The sequence below is a fragment of the Oryctolagus cuniculus genome, chromosome 2 (genome assembly GCF_051225735.1).
Source record: "Oryctolagus cuniculus isolate XC-2025 breed Fujian yellow rabbit chromosome 2, ASM5122573v1, whole genome shotgun sequence".
Taxonomy (NCBI): Eukaryota; Metazoa; Chordata; class Mammalia; order Lagomorpha; family Leporidae; genus Oryctolagus; species Oryctolagus cuniculus.
The window spans coordinates 159,513,651-159,528,814 of NC_142868.1; the positions used below are offsets into that span (position 1 = coordinate 159,513,651).

The 15,164-nt window shown below is 43.8% G+C and overlaps 1 protein-coding gene across 2 annotated transcripts in view; it reads right to left on the reverse strand.

Moving 5' to 3' along the window:
* Positions 1-11,240: 11,240 nt before the first annotated feature.
* The window catches only part of PPP1R21 (protein phosphatase 1 regulatory subunit 21), an 85,430-nt gene continuing 81,506 nt past the window's right edge, over positions 11,241-15,164 (reverse strand). For both annotated transcript variants that reach the window (XM_002709720.6, XM_089327683.1), the window contains 2 exons: positions 14,933-15,061; positions 11,241-11,981 (listed from right to left, as the gene is read on the reverse strand). In XM_002709720.6, coding sequence (XP_002709766.2) covers positions 11,952-11,981; positions 14,933-15,061 — 159 coding nt within the window. In that variant the 3' untranslated portion in view covers positions 11,241-11,951. The remainder of the gene's footprint in view (positions 11,982-14,932; positions 15,062-15,164) is intronic.

Consider the following 15,164-nt stretch of genomic DNA (forward strand, 5'->3'; position numbering starts at 1 on the left):
TCTCAATAGATGCAGAGAAAGCATTTGATAAAATACAACACCCTTTCATGATGAAAATCTAAGCCAACTGGGTATAGAAGGAACTTTTCTCAACACAGTCAAGGCAATTTATGACAAACACATGGCCAGCATACTATAGAATGGGGAAAAATTGGAAGCACTCCCAATGAGATCCAGAAACAGATAACTCTCACCATTGCTATTTAATATAATCCTGGAAGTTTTAGCCAGAGCCATTAAGCAAGAAAAAGAAATCAAAGGAATTCAAATTGAGAAAGAGGAAGTCAAACTATCCCTATGTGCGTATAACATGATTCTATATATAGGGGAGTCAAAGACTCCACCAAGAGACTATTGGAACTCATAGAAGAGTTTGGTAAAGTGGCAGGATATAAAATCAATACACAAAAATCAACAGCCTTTGTATACACAGATAATGCCACAGCTGAGAAAGAACTTCTAAGATCAATACCAGTCACAATAGCTACAAAAAAAAAAAATCAAATACCTTGAAATAAATTTAACCAAGGATGTCAAAGATCTCTACAATGGGAATTACAAACATTAAAGAAAGAAGTAGAAGATACAAAAAAAAGGGGGGGGGGATAAATCTCCTACGTTCATGGATTGGAAAAATCAGTATCATCAAAATGTCCACTCTTCCAAAAGCAATTTACAGATTCAATGCGATACCAATCAAAATACCAAAGGCATTCTTCTCAGATCTAGGAAAACTGATGCTGAAATTCATATGGAAACACAGGAGACCTCAAATAGATAAAGCAATTTTATACAACAAAAACAAAGCCAGAGGCATCACAATACCAGATTTTAAGACATACTACAAGGCAGTTATAATCAAAAACAGCCTGGTACTGGTACAAAAACAGATGGATAGACCAATGGAACAGAATAGAAATGCCAGAAATCAATCCAAGCATCTACAACCAACTTATATTTGCCTAAGGAACTAAAACCAATTCCTGGAGCAAGGACAGTCTATTCAACAAATGGTGCTGGGAAAACTGGATTTCCATATACAGAAGCATGAAGCAGGATCCCAACTTTCACCTTATACAATAAAATCCATTCAAAATGGATTAAAAACCTAAATCTATGACATGATACCATCAAATTATTAGAGAACATGGGGAAATTCTGCCAGACATTGGCACAGGCAAAGAGTTCTTGGAAAAGACCCCAGAGGCATAGGTAATCAAAGCCAAAATTCACAAATGTGATTATATCAAATTGAGAAGTCTCTGAACTCCAAAAGAGACACTCAGGAAAGCAAAGAGGCAACTGACAAAATGGGAGAAATTATTTGCAAACTATGCAACTGGTAAAGGATTAATCACCAGAATATATAAAGAGATCAAGAAACTCAACAACAACAAAACAAACAACTCCGTGAAGAAATGGGTAAAGGAGTTAAACAGACATTTTTTAAAAGAAGAAACTGAAATGGCCAACAGACACATGAAAAAATGTTCAGAATCACTAGCCATCAGGGAAACGCAAATCAAAACCACAATGAGGTTCTACTTCACCCCAATTAGAATGACTTTCATACAGAAATCAACAAACAACAAATGCTGGTGAGGATGTAGGAGGAAAAGGCACACTAATCCACTGTTGACAGGAATGCAAACTGGTAAGACTACTATGGAAATCAGTTTGGAGATACTTCAGAAATCTGAATATAGACCTACTATATGACCCAGTCATCCCACGCCTAGGAATTTACCCAAGGGAAATAAAATCAGCAAATGAAAGAGTTATCTGCACCTCCATGTTTATTGCAGCTCAATTCACAATAGCTAAGAAATGGAATCAACCTAAATGCCTATCAGCTGAAGACTGTTTAAAGAAATTAAGGGCTATGTACTCTATGGAATACTACACAGTAGTAAAAAAAAAAATGAAATCCAGTCATTTACAACAAAATGGATGAATCCGGAAAACTACACTTAGTGAAATAAGCCAGTCCCAAAGGGACAAATACCACGTGTTCTCCTTGATCTGTGACAACTAATAAAGCACCTAAAAGGAAATCTGTAGAAGTGAAATTGACTTTGAGAAGCAATGACTTTAACAGCCCTTGTCTTGACTGTTAAGGAAAAGTTGTTTGGTTTTTTGTTTTTTTGTTTTTTGTTTTTTGTTTTTTTTTTCCCCCATTAATGGAGAACAGGATTGGGAATGGGAGTGGGAGGAGGAGGTTGGGTGGGAGTGTGTGTGGAGGGCGAGTATGGTGGGAAGAATCACTATATTACTAAAGTTGTACTTATAAAATTTGTACTCATTAAATAACAGTTTCTTTGGGGGAAACAAAAAGAATAATGAACTTGGAAAGTGGTTATATTGTTTAAAAGTATCTGTTAGTTAACTGAAAGACTTAGTATCTTACCCAAAGAATCTAGTTCTAACAGCTTTGTAAAAAGTGAGCAGTATTATGGGGGCAGGTGTCATGGTGCAGCAGGTTAAGCCACAAACTGTGACACCAGCATCCCATGCTGGAGTCCCAGCTACTCCATTTCTGATCCAGCTGCCTGCTAATACACCTGGGAAAGCAAAGGAATATGGCCCAAGTAAGTGCTTGAGCCCCTGCCACCCATCTGGAAGATACAGAGTTTCAAGTTCCTGGGTTCAGCCTAGCTCAGCTCTGACCATTGCAGCCACTTTGGGAGTGAACCAACAGATAGCAAGATTTATGTGTCTGTCTGTTTCTTTATCTATCTTTCTTTCTTTCTTTCTTTCTTTCTTTCTTTCTTTCTTTCTTTCTTTCTTTCTTTCTTTCCATCCATTCATCTATCTATCAAAATTCTACCTTTCAAATAAATAAATAAATCTTTAAAAAATTAGTAGTAATGCATGGACAAATTAATAGGGGGTGGTGTTGACAAATGACATAACAAGACCTATGCTATTTACCAGTTTCTCAGGCTGTTCCCAGTGGCTCTTTTGCCTTTACCCAGGTTCACTGGGTTCTCACTGTGTTTCCTAAAGAACATAGAGCGAATGGTGCCCCCTGAAGTTGTACAGCCAGGTAATGTACTCTCCTTTCCCTTTTGTATTAAACTCTTCCCCCCGCCTTAATGTCTTATAATCCCAATTTTGATTAAAATATTTCATATGCATAAGAGCAGAAGTAAAAATGTTAATTGTTGCATCTCTACAAAGATATGCATACTTGGCCGGCGCCCTCAGCTCACTAGGCTAATCCTCCGCCTGTGCGCTGGCACCCCGGGGTTCTAGTCCCAGTTGCTCCTCTTCCGGTCCAGCCCTCTGCTGTGGCCCAGGAAGGCAGTGGAGGATGGCCCAAGTGCTTGGGCCCTGCACCCACATGGGAGACCAGGAGGAAGCACCTGGCTCCTGGCTTCGGATCAGTGCAGTGTGCTGGCTGTAGCAGCCATTTGGGGGGTAAACCAACAGAAGGAAGACCTTTCTTTCTGTCTCTCTCTCTCACTGTCTAACTCTGCCTGTCAAAAAATTTTTAAAAAATTTTAAAATGTAAAAAAAAAAGATATGCATACTCCTGGTCTTTTTCTCATTTCTCACATTTTTAACAATGAACATCAGGAAATAAGCATCATGATATGTAATCAGGAGAAAGAAGGTGTGGCCCTCTCTGCTCAGCCTAGACTGAGAATTTCCTCTCATTTTTCACTTTCCATGTCACAAGAGGCTGGACAGGAAAGACAATTCTTTTGGAAGCCAAGAGGCAAAGGCAGCTACAGAAGCAGTGCACTGAGAGTTCAGAGGTTATTTCAGGACATGGAGAAGGGAGGTCCCAGACTGCAGCAGTGCGGCCAGCCCAGGGAACAGTGCCTGCAGCAGGTGGCGGAGCACTTAGCTGGGCCTTCCAGAACATGAGGTTGGCTGAAGATCTGAGTCTGATCACATGAAGACGAAGAGCTACACACCTAAAGAGTAATTCACTTCTAAAGATCACAGAACATAGGAAATAAATGTATTTTTAAATGAAAGATAACTAGCAACTCCAAAGAGAGCATTAAAGTTTTATAGGAAAGAAAAAATAATCATGGTAGATGACATGACCCAGCTCTATCAGTGGTATTAAAACAGTCATAATGGATTATATACTGGATATTGACCTAGTCAAGATGTTGACCTAGCTAGTTTAATGAGAAAGAATATTTGTATGTGAGTGATCTGAGTGGTGGGAGAAGGCAGTTGAAACAAGCAAATCCTTAGTTTCCAACTGCAAAGTCAATTAGTAATGTCTAACAGGAAATGCAAAAATAGCATGCTATTTGGAAATATAGACACCAAAATTCTGAGTGGAACTGGTTTTCTCTGGGGAACATGAACATGGGAGAGAGCTGTTTTTCTTCTTTTTTTTTTTTTTTTTTTTTTTTTTTAGTAGGAAGTATTTTAGAACTGCCTCACTCAAACTAAGCTCATACTTTTTAAAAATTCAAACATTTCATTGTTAAAAAAAAAAAAAGCCCTTATGTATTAACCTTGCTTACTGCCTTGAGATGATCCCAGGGCAGGCTGGATGGAAAAGAAGTGTTGGTGATTGTGCATTTATGTGATCACTTCTTTGCCTAACGGGCTTTCAGCTCTCAAGGGCAGCCAGCATGTCTGTTTTGCTCATCACAGTGTGCTTGGCACTGAGCATACAGCAGGCACTCAATACACCCCTGGTGAATGAATGATTCACCAAGGGTCAGAAAGTTCAGAAGCCAGAGCTCGCCATCTTTCCAAAGGTATGTAGAACCGAAGTATTTTGTACAGATGGAATAACCCAGTGTCTGGGAATTGTTTGAAAATTCTCCAGGAAAAACATAAATGTGGAAAAACAATAAAAGATTGGCAGGTGTTCATCACAAGGGACAGGGACATGGGGTTTGTGCTATATTTTTCTAAGTTAGGAACCTCCCCTAATGAAACGATGACAACAGCAAAGTTGGCATAGAAAGGCCAGTAGGAAGGGGCAGCATCATGGCATAAATACGTTCAGCGCCTGGTGTTTGGCAAGGTTGGTGTGACAGGGAATGTGTAAAGTAAAATGAAGTTGGGGAGCAGACACTTATTGCAGCAGCTGAGTCGCAGCCTGGGTTGCCACATCCTGTACTGTAGTGCCCAGTTCAAGTCCCGGCTCCTTGGCTTCCGATCCAGCTTCCTGCTAATGCTCACCCTGGGAGGCAGCATGTAATGGCCCTGTCAACCACGAGAGTCTTAGATTGGGTTCTGGGCTCCTGGCTTCTGCCTGGCCCAGCCCTGGCTGTTGTGGGCATTTGTGGAATGATCTAGAAGATGGAAGGTCTTTCCCTGTCTGCCTCTCTCCCTGCCTTTCTGCCTTTCAAATAAAATGAAACTAAATGAAAATTAAAAAAAAAAAATGAAGAATCAGAGATGAGAAAAATCATGCCAAAGAGAAACTTTGTACCAGAGCCTTTAAATTAGCCTAAGAGGGGCTGCGTTGTGGTGCAGAGGGTTGAGCCGCCATTTGTAACATCAGCATCCCAAATTGGAGTGCTGCTTAGAGTCTCAGCTACTCTGCTCCCAATTCCGCTTTCTGCTAATGTGCCTGGGAAGGCAGCAGAGGGATAGGCAGAGTGCTTGCGCCTCTGCCACCTATGCTGGAGCCCAGGATGGAACTCCAGACTTCTAGCTTCAGCCTGGCCCATCCCTGGCTATTGCAACCACTTGGGGAGTGAACCAGTAGGTGGAAGATACCTACCCCCACCTCCTCACTTCCCCTCCCTCCCTCTCTCTCTAAGTCATCTCTATTGCTCTGCCTTTCAAATAAGTAAACATTTTTTTTTAAAGTTAGTCTAAGAAGCCACCTAAAAGCCAGTAAGAAGGGAAAATGGATACTTACTTCAGATGTGGAAAGGGGAAGCTGACTGAAATACAAGAGTTACTTCGAAAATTAATTTTTTTAAAAAATTTTATTTATTTATTTGAAAGAGTTAGAGAGATCCTCCATTTGGTTGGATACTCCCCAAGTGGCTGCAACAGCCAGGGCTGAGCCAGGCTGGAATCAGGATCCTAACAGGAGCTTCATCTGGGTCTCCCACGTGGATGACAGGGGCCCAGGCACTTGAGCCACCTTGGGCTGCTTTCCCAGGTGCATTAGCAGGGAGCTGGATCTGAAGCACAGCTGTGAGGACAGGAACCAGCACCTGGATGGGATGCTAGCACCACAGGTGGTGGCTTAACCTGCTAGGCCACAATACTGGCCCCAAAATTTAATATTTTATCCTCCAAATATATAGTAGCTGAAGAAGTTGGAAGCCTTCAATTTAAAAGGCTTATACCGGGGCTGACATTATGGCACAGCAGGTTAAGCCACTGTTAGAGATGCTCACATCCCATATCAGTGTATTGGTTCAAATCCTGACTGTTCCAGTTTATTTTTTAAATATTTGTTTATTTATTTGAAAGGCAGAGTTAGAGAGAGAGAGAGAGAGAGAGAGATTGAGAGATCTTCCATCCATTGGTTCACTCCCCAAATGGCCTCAATGGTTGGAGCTGGGCCACTCTGAACCCAGGAGCTTCTTCCAGGTCTCCCATGAGGGTGCAGGGGCCCAAGCACTTGGGCCATCCTCCACTGCTCTCCCTGGCACATTATCAGGGAGCTACAGAGAGCTGAATCAGAAGTAGAGCATCCAGGACTCGAACCAGCACCCATATGTGATGTCAGCTCTACAGGTGGTGGCTTTACCCACTAGGCCACAGTGCCAGCCACTGGCTGCTCCACTTCTAAACTACCTTCCTGCTAATGCACCCAGGAAGCAGTGGATGATGGATCAAGTACTTCAGTTCCTGCCATCTACATAGGAGATCTGAATGGAGTTCCTGGCCCCTGGTTTGGCCTGGTTCAGCCCTGGCTGTTGTGGCCATATAAGGAAATGAACCAGCAGATGCAAGTTCACTCAAGCTCCCTCTCTCTGTCACTCTGCCTTTCAAATAAATAAATCTTGAGAAAAAAATGCTCATACTGTAATTGTGAACAATGTAGGCTCAGCAGTCAGACTAGGGTGGGTTTGAATCCTGGCTCCAATATACTACCTTTGTGATCCTGGAAAAGCTGCCAATAATCCCCCTAAGCCTCCATTTTCTACCTGTAAACTGGGGGTAATATGTCCAAGATATGGTTGTTGGAAGGTTTCAGTGAAATAATTTGTTAAGTCTTACCTATGCCCGAGTTAAAGTAAGTGGCTAACCAGCGATGGTTACTATATGCCTGGGGAACCGATTTTGCCAAGATGACCAAGATCTTAGCAGTTAAGCCAAAGGGCACAGTTTTATCAGCGATCCAACACTGAAGTAAAAAGGGAAACAATTCCAAGATTCCTGGTGTCTCTGCGAGGAAAACAGGCCCACTGCTCGGGAGAAGTACAACCGCTCCTGGGGGACAGGGCTGGAGTCTTCACAAAGGCGGGAGGGCGCACTAAGGGGGGCTGCGAGCCTCCCGTGCCCACACCACTAGCAGACCTTGCTCAGCAGGCAGCGAGGGGCCATTCCGAGGCTTTCTGTCAGGAACTAATGGCGAGGCAGAGAGATGTTGTAGAAGGAAGATCTGGCAAAGGGTGGGAGAAGCAGAGCAGGCCAGATGAGTAGTCTGGACAATAGGCAGCCAGGGCCAAATTTAAGACACTGAGTGAAGAGAGATGAGAAGAGACACTGCAAGACTCAGTAACACAAGAGAGCCAATGAGATGTGCAAGGCGAAAAGGAATCGAAGGCACTGCCGGCTCTCTGGCCTCAGTTACAAGGTGGAAGCTAACTGCTCCTCCTTCAACCCTCCCCCTCAGTCAAGTTTGTGTAGGCCGAAACCCTCGGCTTCTTCTCCCACTCCTCTCTCTCTCACACCCCAGATCCCATCATCACCATGCGCTCAACAAATATTCACTACATGCTGGTAGTGGCCGGGGGGACAGGAGATGCAGCAGTGAGCAGGCCAGACAGCAGTATCTGCTTTCCTGCTCTATCTTCTACGGGTCGGCAGAGGCAACAAACAGAACCAGAAATATAAAGAACGTATGTTAGACTACAGGAAGTAATCTACAGGGGGAGGAGTTGCAGTGTGGAAAAATCTGTTAGCGTATCTTACCCACTCTATCTCTGAAGTGAATCCAGAAGCAGACTCCATACAACTTCCACTGCTACCACTATGGACCAAGCCACCATCACCTCTCAATAGCTCCCTCTTACCCCAGTAAACTCCTAACTGTTTCCATTCTGCTCCCCTGTGGTCTCTTCTCACCAAATAGCCAATAAGTCAATTAAAATGTAAGTCAGATGATATCACTCCTTTGTCCCCAACCCTCCAGAGGTTTCCCATTAACATTCAAAGTGTCAAGGCCAAAGTCTCCCATGACCTATAGGACACAGTTATCTGACCCACTACCACCCTCTGACCTCACCTACCTGTGTCACCCTTGCACGATCTACTTCCCTGGACTGGACACCGTGGACACCGGCCTCCTTGCTGATCTGGGTCTCAAGGATGCTCTTACCTCAGGACCTTAGCATCTGCTATTCCTGCCATCTACAGGGCATCCACCTCAGCCCAAGCCAACATCACCCTGCCTTTACTTTTTCCAGAACTTTACTCAAAGGTCTCATCTTTGCCAGTCCTTTCTTGCTTTCCCTATCTAAAAAGGCAACATCCTATCAAGTTCTTGTCCCCCTTCTTGGCCTTATTTTTTCTCAACACTTAAAACACATTCCATTTTTTACTTACCTTGTATTTTCCCTACACTAAGACAGTTCAACGAGGATAGGAATCTTTGTCCATTTCTCATATCCCAATACTTGATCTACAACAGGCACTGAAAAATATGTGTTGAACAGAGAAATAGAAGGTAAGAAACAGGCCTGGTGGGATGGCAAGAAGACTAGAGGAAAGGGAGCAACTGAGTGAGTTTCACACTGAATGAACCTCTTGAATTGTGAGCCGCCTGTGGGGTATCCCAGTAAATGGTTCATAAAGCAGCAGGTGCTCAGGTAGCCCAGAAGAGGACAAAGAAAGGTAAGATCTGACATGACTCAGAACAGCATGGCTGACAGAAGCTAGTACAGAACCTTGGAGAACACTAATGATTAAAGGAAAGAGGAAGAGGAGAAACTGAGAAATACTTTGCACAGGGAGGGAGAAAAAGAATATAAGAGAAATAAGTGCTGAAAAGCCAAGGGAAGAACAGGTCTTAAAAGAAAAATCAGGCAAGAGTGGTCCACATTATAGAAAACTTATGCAAGAACACAGATGCAAAGAAGCGGCTGGACTTGGCATTTAGGTGGATGCCGGCAACTTATGTTTGAACGATTTCATTGAAATCAAAAGGTAAGCAAAGGAACTCGACTATGCTAGGTCAGTGGGTCACACTGAAGATGGGAAGACAACAAAAATATGTTGCACAAAGTCTAGTGGTGGGGGCCAGCACTGTGGCGTAGAAGGTTAAGCCTCTTCCTGCAGCACTGGCATCCCATGTGGGAGCAGGTTCAAGTCCAGGCTGCTCCGCTGCTGATCCAGCTCTCTGCTGTTGCACCTGGGAAATCAGCAAGAAGATGGCCCAAGTCCTTGGGCCCCTGAACCCACATGGGAGACCCAGAAGGAGCTCCTGGCTTCAGCCTAAGCCTGACTGTTGTGGCCATTTGGGGAGTGAACCAGTGGATGGAAGGGTGGAAGATCGATCTCTCTCCTTCTCTCTTTGCATCTGTATTAAAGATTTATTTTATTCATTTGTAAAGCAGAGTTACAGAGATGGGGAGATATCTTCCATCAGCTGGTTCACTCCCCAAATGGCCGCAATCGTCAGGGTTGGGCCAGAGGGAAGCCAAGGGCCAGGAGCCAGGAGCTTCATCTGGTTCTTCTGCAAGGGTGCTGGGCCAAAGAACTTGAACCATATTCTGCAGATTTCCTAGGCACATTAGCAGGGAGCTGGACCAGAAATGGAGCAGCCAGGACTCAAAGTGACACCCATGCAGGATGCTGGTGTCACAGGCAGCAGCCTAACTCGGTACACCACAGCACTGGCCCCAAGGTATATATTGTTAATAGTCCCATTTTACAGGGAAGGAAACTGAGGTACAAAAATGCTAAGTAAGTCATCTGTATGTATAGGGAGTTTGGCTTCAAAGGCTACACTCTCAACTTTTTAAAGTTGAGTTTGGAAGCGCAGAGAGAGGAGTCAGTAAACCGAGAAATGGAAGATCTCAGTGACAAGCCACACCTTGGAAAAGGAGGGGCATTAAGCACACAGCAGCAGGTTAGCTTGGAGGGTGGCAAGGACACCTCTGCCTCTACAAGCAGGGGACAGCAGGAAATGCAGAAACAAGTGTGGCAGGTAAGAAGTACTCACTGCCGACAGGCTGTGAACTTGACTGTGCAGAGCCCAAGGATGAGGAGGACAAGGAGAGAAGTGGGCAGCCCCAGGTGAAGCTTAGAAGAGAAAGGGACTAGAAATGCCAAAGACTGTCACAGATCAATGAGCACCTGGGAGGGACCAGCCACCCTGAGCACAGTGGGGCAGGTCAGCCCAGGTCTCTGATGTCTCCTTTTCCATGACTGCAGACCTAGGTGCACCTGCAGGGAACAGAAAAGGGAAAGCAAGGGGGCAGGAGCCTGAATTCCAAGAAGAATGGGACTGACCAATTAATCCCAGAGTCCCTCAAGTCAGGATCCAAACACTTGCACTGTGTGAGGGCTGAGCATAACCACTGGAGTCTCTCTGGCAGATGGCAAGGAGTTGGTCTTTGTACTGAGTTCAGAGGAGAAGGTGGAGAGGGGCTCGCAGGTGAATGGGCACTTGGCCCCCGCAGGTGACTGGCAATTGCCTGGGGAATAGTCTCAAGGGAGATGGAGCTACAGGCTGGAGGAAGGGGTTTCAGGGACCCCTGGGCTAATCTGGGGGCTTGGATGCAGGGCTGAAATGGGCCAGTGCCAGCAACACAGAAAACTGCAGTCTAGTTAGGGGCTGGAGGTGGGGGTGGGCTGGGAGGGACACCCCTCACGTGTACACTGAAGTGACGCAGTGTTTATGAGATAAACCAAGGGGTGCCTGAGAGGGCTCGGGGTCCTTACCGGAAGTGTGGTTCTAAGTAGTTCTTGGAGCAAAATCCGTAAGCTTTACCAAAGGATTAACTATTAATTATTAACGATTAATTATTCCAATTTAAGGAATTGGATTACATCTAAGCCAATTGGGGTTTGATAAATTTTATAAAGTCTACTTCGATAGGTTTCATAGAGAGACTGAAAGCTTGATGTAAGAACGAATTTATTCACATGAATTTCCTTTAGCTATTATTCTAACACAGAGAGGGTACTGAGGAGCTGAAGACATGATAATAAACCCACAGAATCTGAAGTTTGCAAGGCAGATTCCCTCCTCCCTGGGCTGGGGTTGGGGTAGAAGACAGAAGGGAGAAGAAAGAAGAGGGAGAGGGGGTGAACAGAGGAGGGAAGGAGGAGGGGGAGACAGGGAAAAAGAGAATATGAGTAAATCTTAAAAAACAATCTGCAGACTGCTTTCATTCACAGTAAGAAGTAATGACATTTGAACAATTTAAGCATTTTATCCAGAAACATATATCTATTCCATAGATACCAAATTGATTAGCATATAATTGAGTTTGAAAATATACAAAATATTTGTTGTTCTTACATACCGAAATTAAAACCTAATTTTAAAAAGTGCACAGTAAAAACAGCATAAGGAAACCTACAATATCCATGGTATATGTATTGTTTTCCATTTTCCTGTCAACATCAAATTCAGTATTTGCCTTCCTGGTTACAAATCTAGTTTAAATGTTTCAAGGCCATTTACAACACTGCCGAGTTTACTAGGTCCAGCAGCCTTCAGCTTCCTGAAGGCCACCAGCGCTGGACATGGAGTCTGGGCCCTGCAGGTCTGTTGCAGCGGCAGCAGCAGCTCTGGGAAGAACAGTCGCCCACCAGCTCTGTGTAAGCTATCGAGTCTTATTCTTCTTGGAATTTCCCTGCATAAACAAAAATATCAACAATAAGAACACACACTTCCAGAAACACAGTTTGCAAACCAAGCTGTCTGAAAGCATGTTTTACTTTGGAAACTTGAGCTTTCCAAGGGGGAAAACAGCCAATAACCTTGCTTTGTAAACTTTTATTTAGTAACTGCAAAGCAAGTTTGTTCTTCTTAACTTACCCCTCTGTCTGAGGGCACTTCAAAAGGTTTGTGGAAAAGGAATTATAAGCTGACACTGGCACAAAAAATTGTGGAATCATATATATGAGTAATTCCATGGGCCCCTATTCTCTGGGGAATGAGTTTACACAGTAAAGAAAAGAAAGCAACTATCTTGAATTTATCAAAAACCTATTCATTTTTCCCCCAAAACAGGGGAATATGAAATTGCATGAAGCTGAATAAAAACTTTTAACATAAACATATTTATTTCTTGTTTAAGATCTTTTAGAGGTCTTTATGGGTAATAATCTTGAACACATGCCAACCAACACCCAAATGGCACTGATTACTGTCAAAAGTAAGCTCAGACCCTGGCTGAGCACAAGGTACAGGTAAAAGGTCTCAATTGATTCCCAATTCCCTTGAATACAGAGATTTGGACTTTGCAGAGTTGCGTGACTTTTCTTTTGGGAGTAGTTCACTTCTTAGGAATATGTTCTAATTAAATCCCAAAGTCACTGGCTCTCAACAAATTTTCTTCTTGAAAGTAAATTGCAAAATACAAACACGGAAAGCAAGATAATGACAAACAAATGATTGAAGATGTTTACTTGGTATCCAAGGGAGACAATGTCAACTCAGCCATCCGATGCTGCTACAGCAATACAAATTACTCATAAACAAAAGGGAAAAGGCAAACTATAGGGATTACAGGTAATCAAAGAAAAGTTAATAATGTAAACTGAATATCTGAATTTGGGTCCCTTACTCAGAGTTTTATTAATGACAGGTCTTTTATAGAATAGATTTAAAAGCTCTGAGAAAATTTGCAAATCCCCTAACTTCTGAAGTAGCTGCAATCCCAATGAGCTTTGAGGTACTTAGCATTTACCCTTTCCAATTCAAAACCAATACTTCTGCAACTCTAGAGTGAAGAATTTCCCCAGAATCACTGTCACCTTCTTTCTAAATGTTAGGTGCTACAGTGGGATTTCTCCTACTAATGCTGAAACATATGACACACACCAGGAGAAAAAGCAAAACAGTCACTCCTCAATGCGTGTGCTTCTGCCATTACTAGAAATACAACCCAGAACTCAGATGTTGCTCTGCTTGAACACCAAGAGGCCAAAGGGGCCAAGCGAGGCATTCTTCAAGAGAACCAGCCTCCCACCCCCTACCTCCAAGCTCAAATTTCTTGCAGCACAAGTAACAGGCAAACCATAATCAGAACCACATTGGCTGGTTATAATCATCACAGAGATGGTCCAAAGAAGCATCAGAAACATCCTCCAACGTAGTGAGAGGTCACTTAATATCATGAAACTATGCTGAAAAACAACAGATTCCAATGTATTTATATGATATATTTTCCAAGGAGACCCTACTAAGTAGAAAGCACCCTAGAGGCCGGCACTGTGGTGCAGCAGGTTAATGCTCTAGTCTGAAGCGCCAGCATCCCATATGGGCACTGGTTCTAGTCCTGGCTGCTCCTCTTCCCATCCAGCTCTCTGCTGTGGTCTGGGAAAGCAGTAGAAGATGGCCCAAGTCCTTGGGCCCCTGCACCCGCGTGCTCCTGGCTTCAGATCGGCATAACTCCAGCTGTTGCAGCCATCTGGAGAGTGAACCAGCAAACGGAAGACCTCTCTGTCTCTACCTCTCTCTGTAACTCTGTCTTTCAAATAAATGAAAAAAAAAAAAAAAAAAGCAAGCAAGCAAGCCACCCTATATGGTGGCTTTATGCCTGCTAGCAGATGTCAAAACAGCTATGCTTCTTTATCTCTCCTTCTTCCCCAGTGGAAACAAACTCTATCACTGCCTGCCGAATCAGTAAGTGGCGGCAGCTGTCCTGAGTACACACAGGCTAGGGACTGTGGGCTCCACCTAGTGGTGGCGTAATATCTGTCTGAGTTACCAAAATGTGTTTAGCCCCTGGCCCACCTTCCCAAGCTTACCCTTTATACATACACTGTTACAATGACAGAGACACTCCGTGTGGGTATGCATTGCTCCCTGAACCTAGGACCCAATATCTACCAACAATGGCCCAGACAAGCAAAGGCTAACACAAAGAAAATCTGGAGTTAAAAGGGAAGTCATTCCTAGGTTATAGGGATATCTATGAGAATAAATGTGCTGGGGGCCGGCGCTGTGGCATAGTGGGTTAACGCCCTGGCCTGAAGCGCCAGCATCCCATATGGGTGCTGGTTTGAGACCCGGCTACTCCTCTTCCGATCTAGCTCTCTGCTATGGCCTGGGAAAGCAGTAGAGGATGGCCCATGTCCTTGGGCCCCTGCACCTGCACCTGCGTGGGAGACCCAGAAGAAGCTCCTGGCTCCTGACTCCAGCTGTTGCAGGCAATTGGGGGATGAAGCAGCAGATGGAAGACCTCTCTCTCTCTCTCTCTCTCTCTAACTCTGACTTTCAAATAAATAAATAAATCTTAAAAAAGTAAAAAAGAATAAATGTGCTAAAAGTTACTGTTCAACAGCACCATTTTAGACCCTCCTATAAATAAGGTCCTTTGTGAGTCCCCCATTAGCTAACAGTAGCAGAAGTGCCAAACGGTTTCACAGCCTTAGAGGTCAGACCTGCTCAGCTTAGAACTCAGAGAAACTCCATTTTACCTTTGTACAAGAAGACAAATGATAATAAGGAACACGGTTTATAAACACTTTCAATCTCCTACCATTTTGTTCCCGAAATGCAAAACAATGAACTAATTTATATGAAATATATTAAATGTACTGTTGCAGAGGGGCCACCTCATTTCCCCACGTGTACCTTACTGGACATCTTCAGTGTGTCAATCTCCTCCCTCTGTTTAGACAATGTCTCGTTCATGCTGCACAGGTGGTCACTCATCATGCTTAACTGATCCTCGTAACTCCTCTTGGTGGTAGTTAGCTCATCCTGCATAGCAGAGAAAAGAGGGGAAAAAAGAAAAATCCAAAACCCACCAGTCATATCACTCTGAAGCTTTCCAACTGGCCTTAACAATGCAGAAGGGCAACCT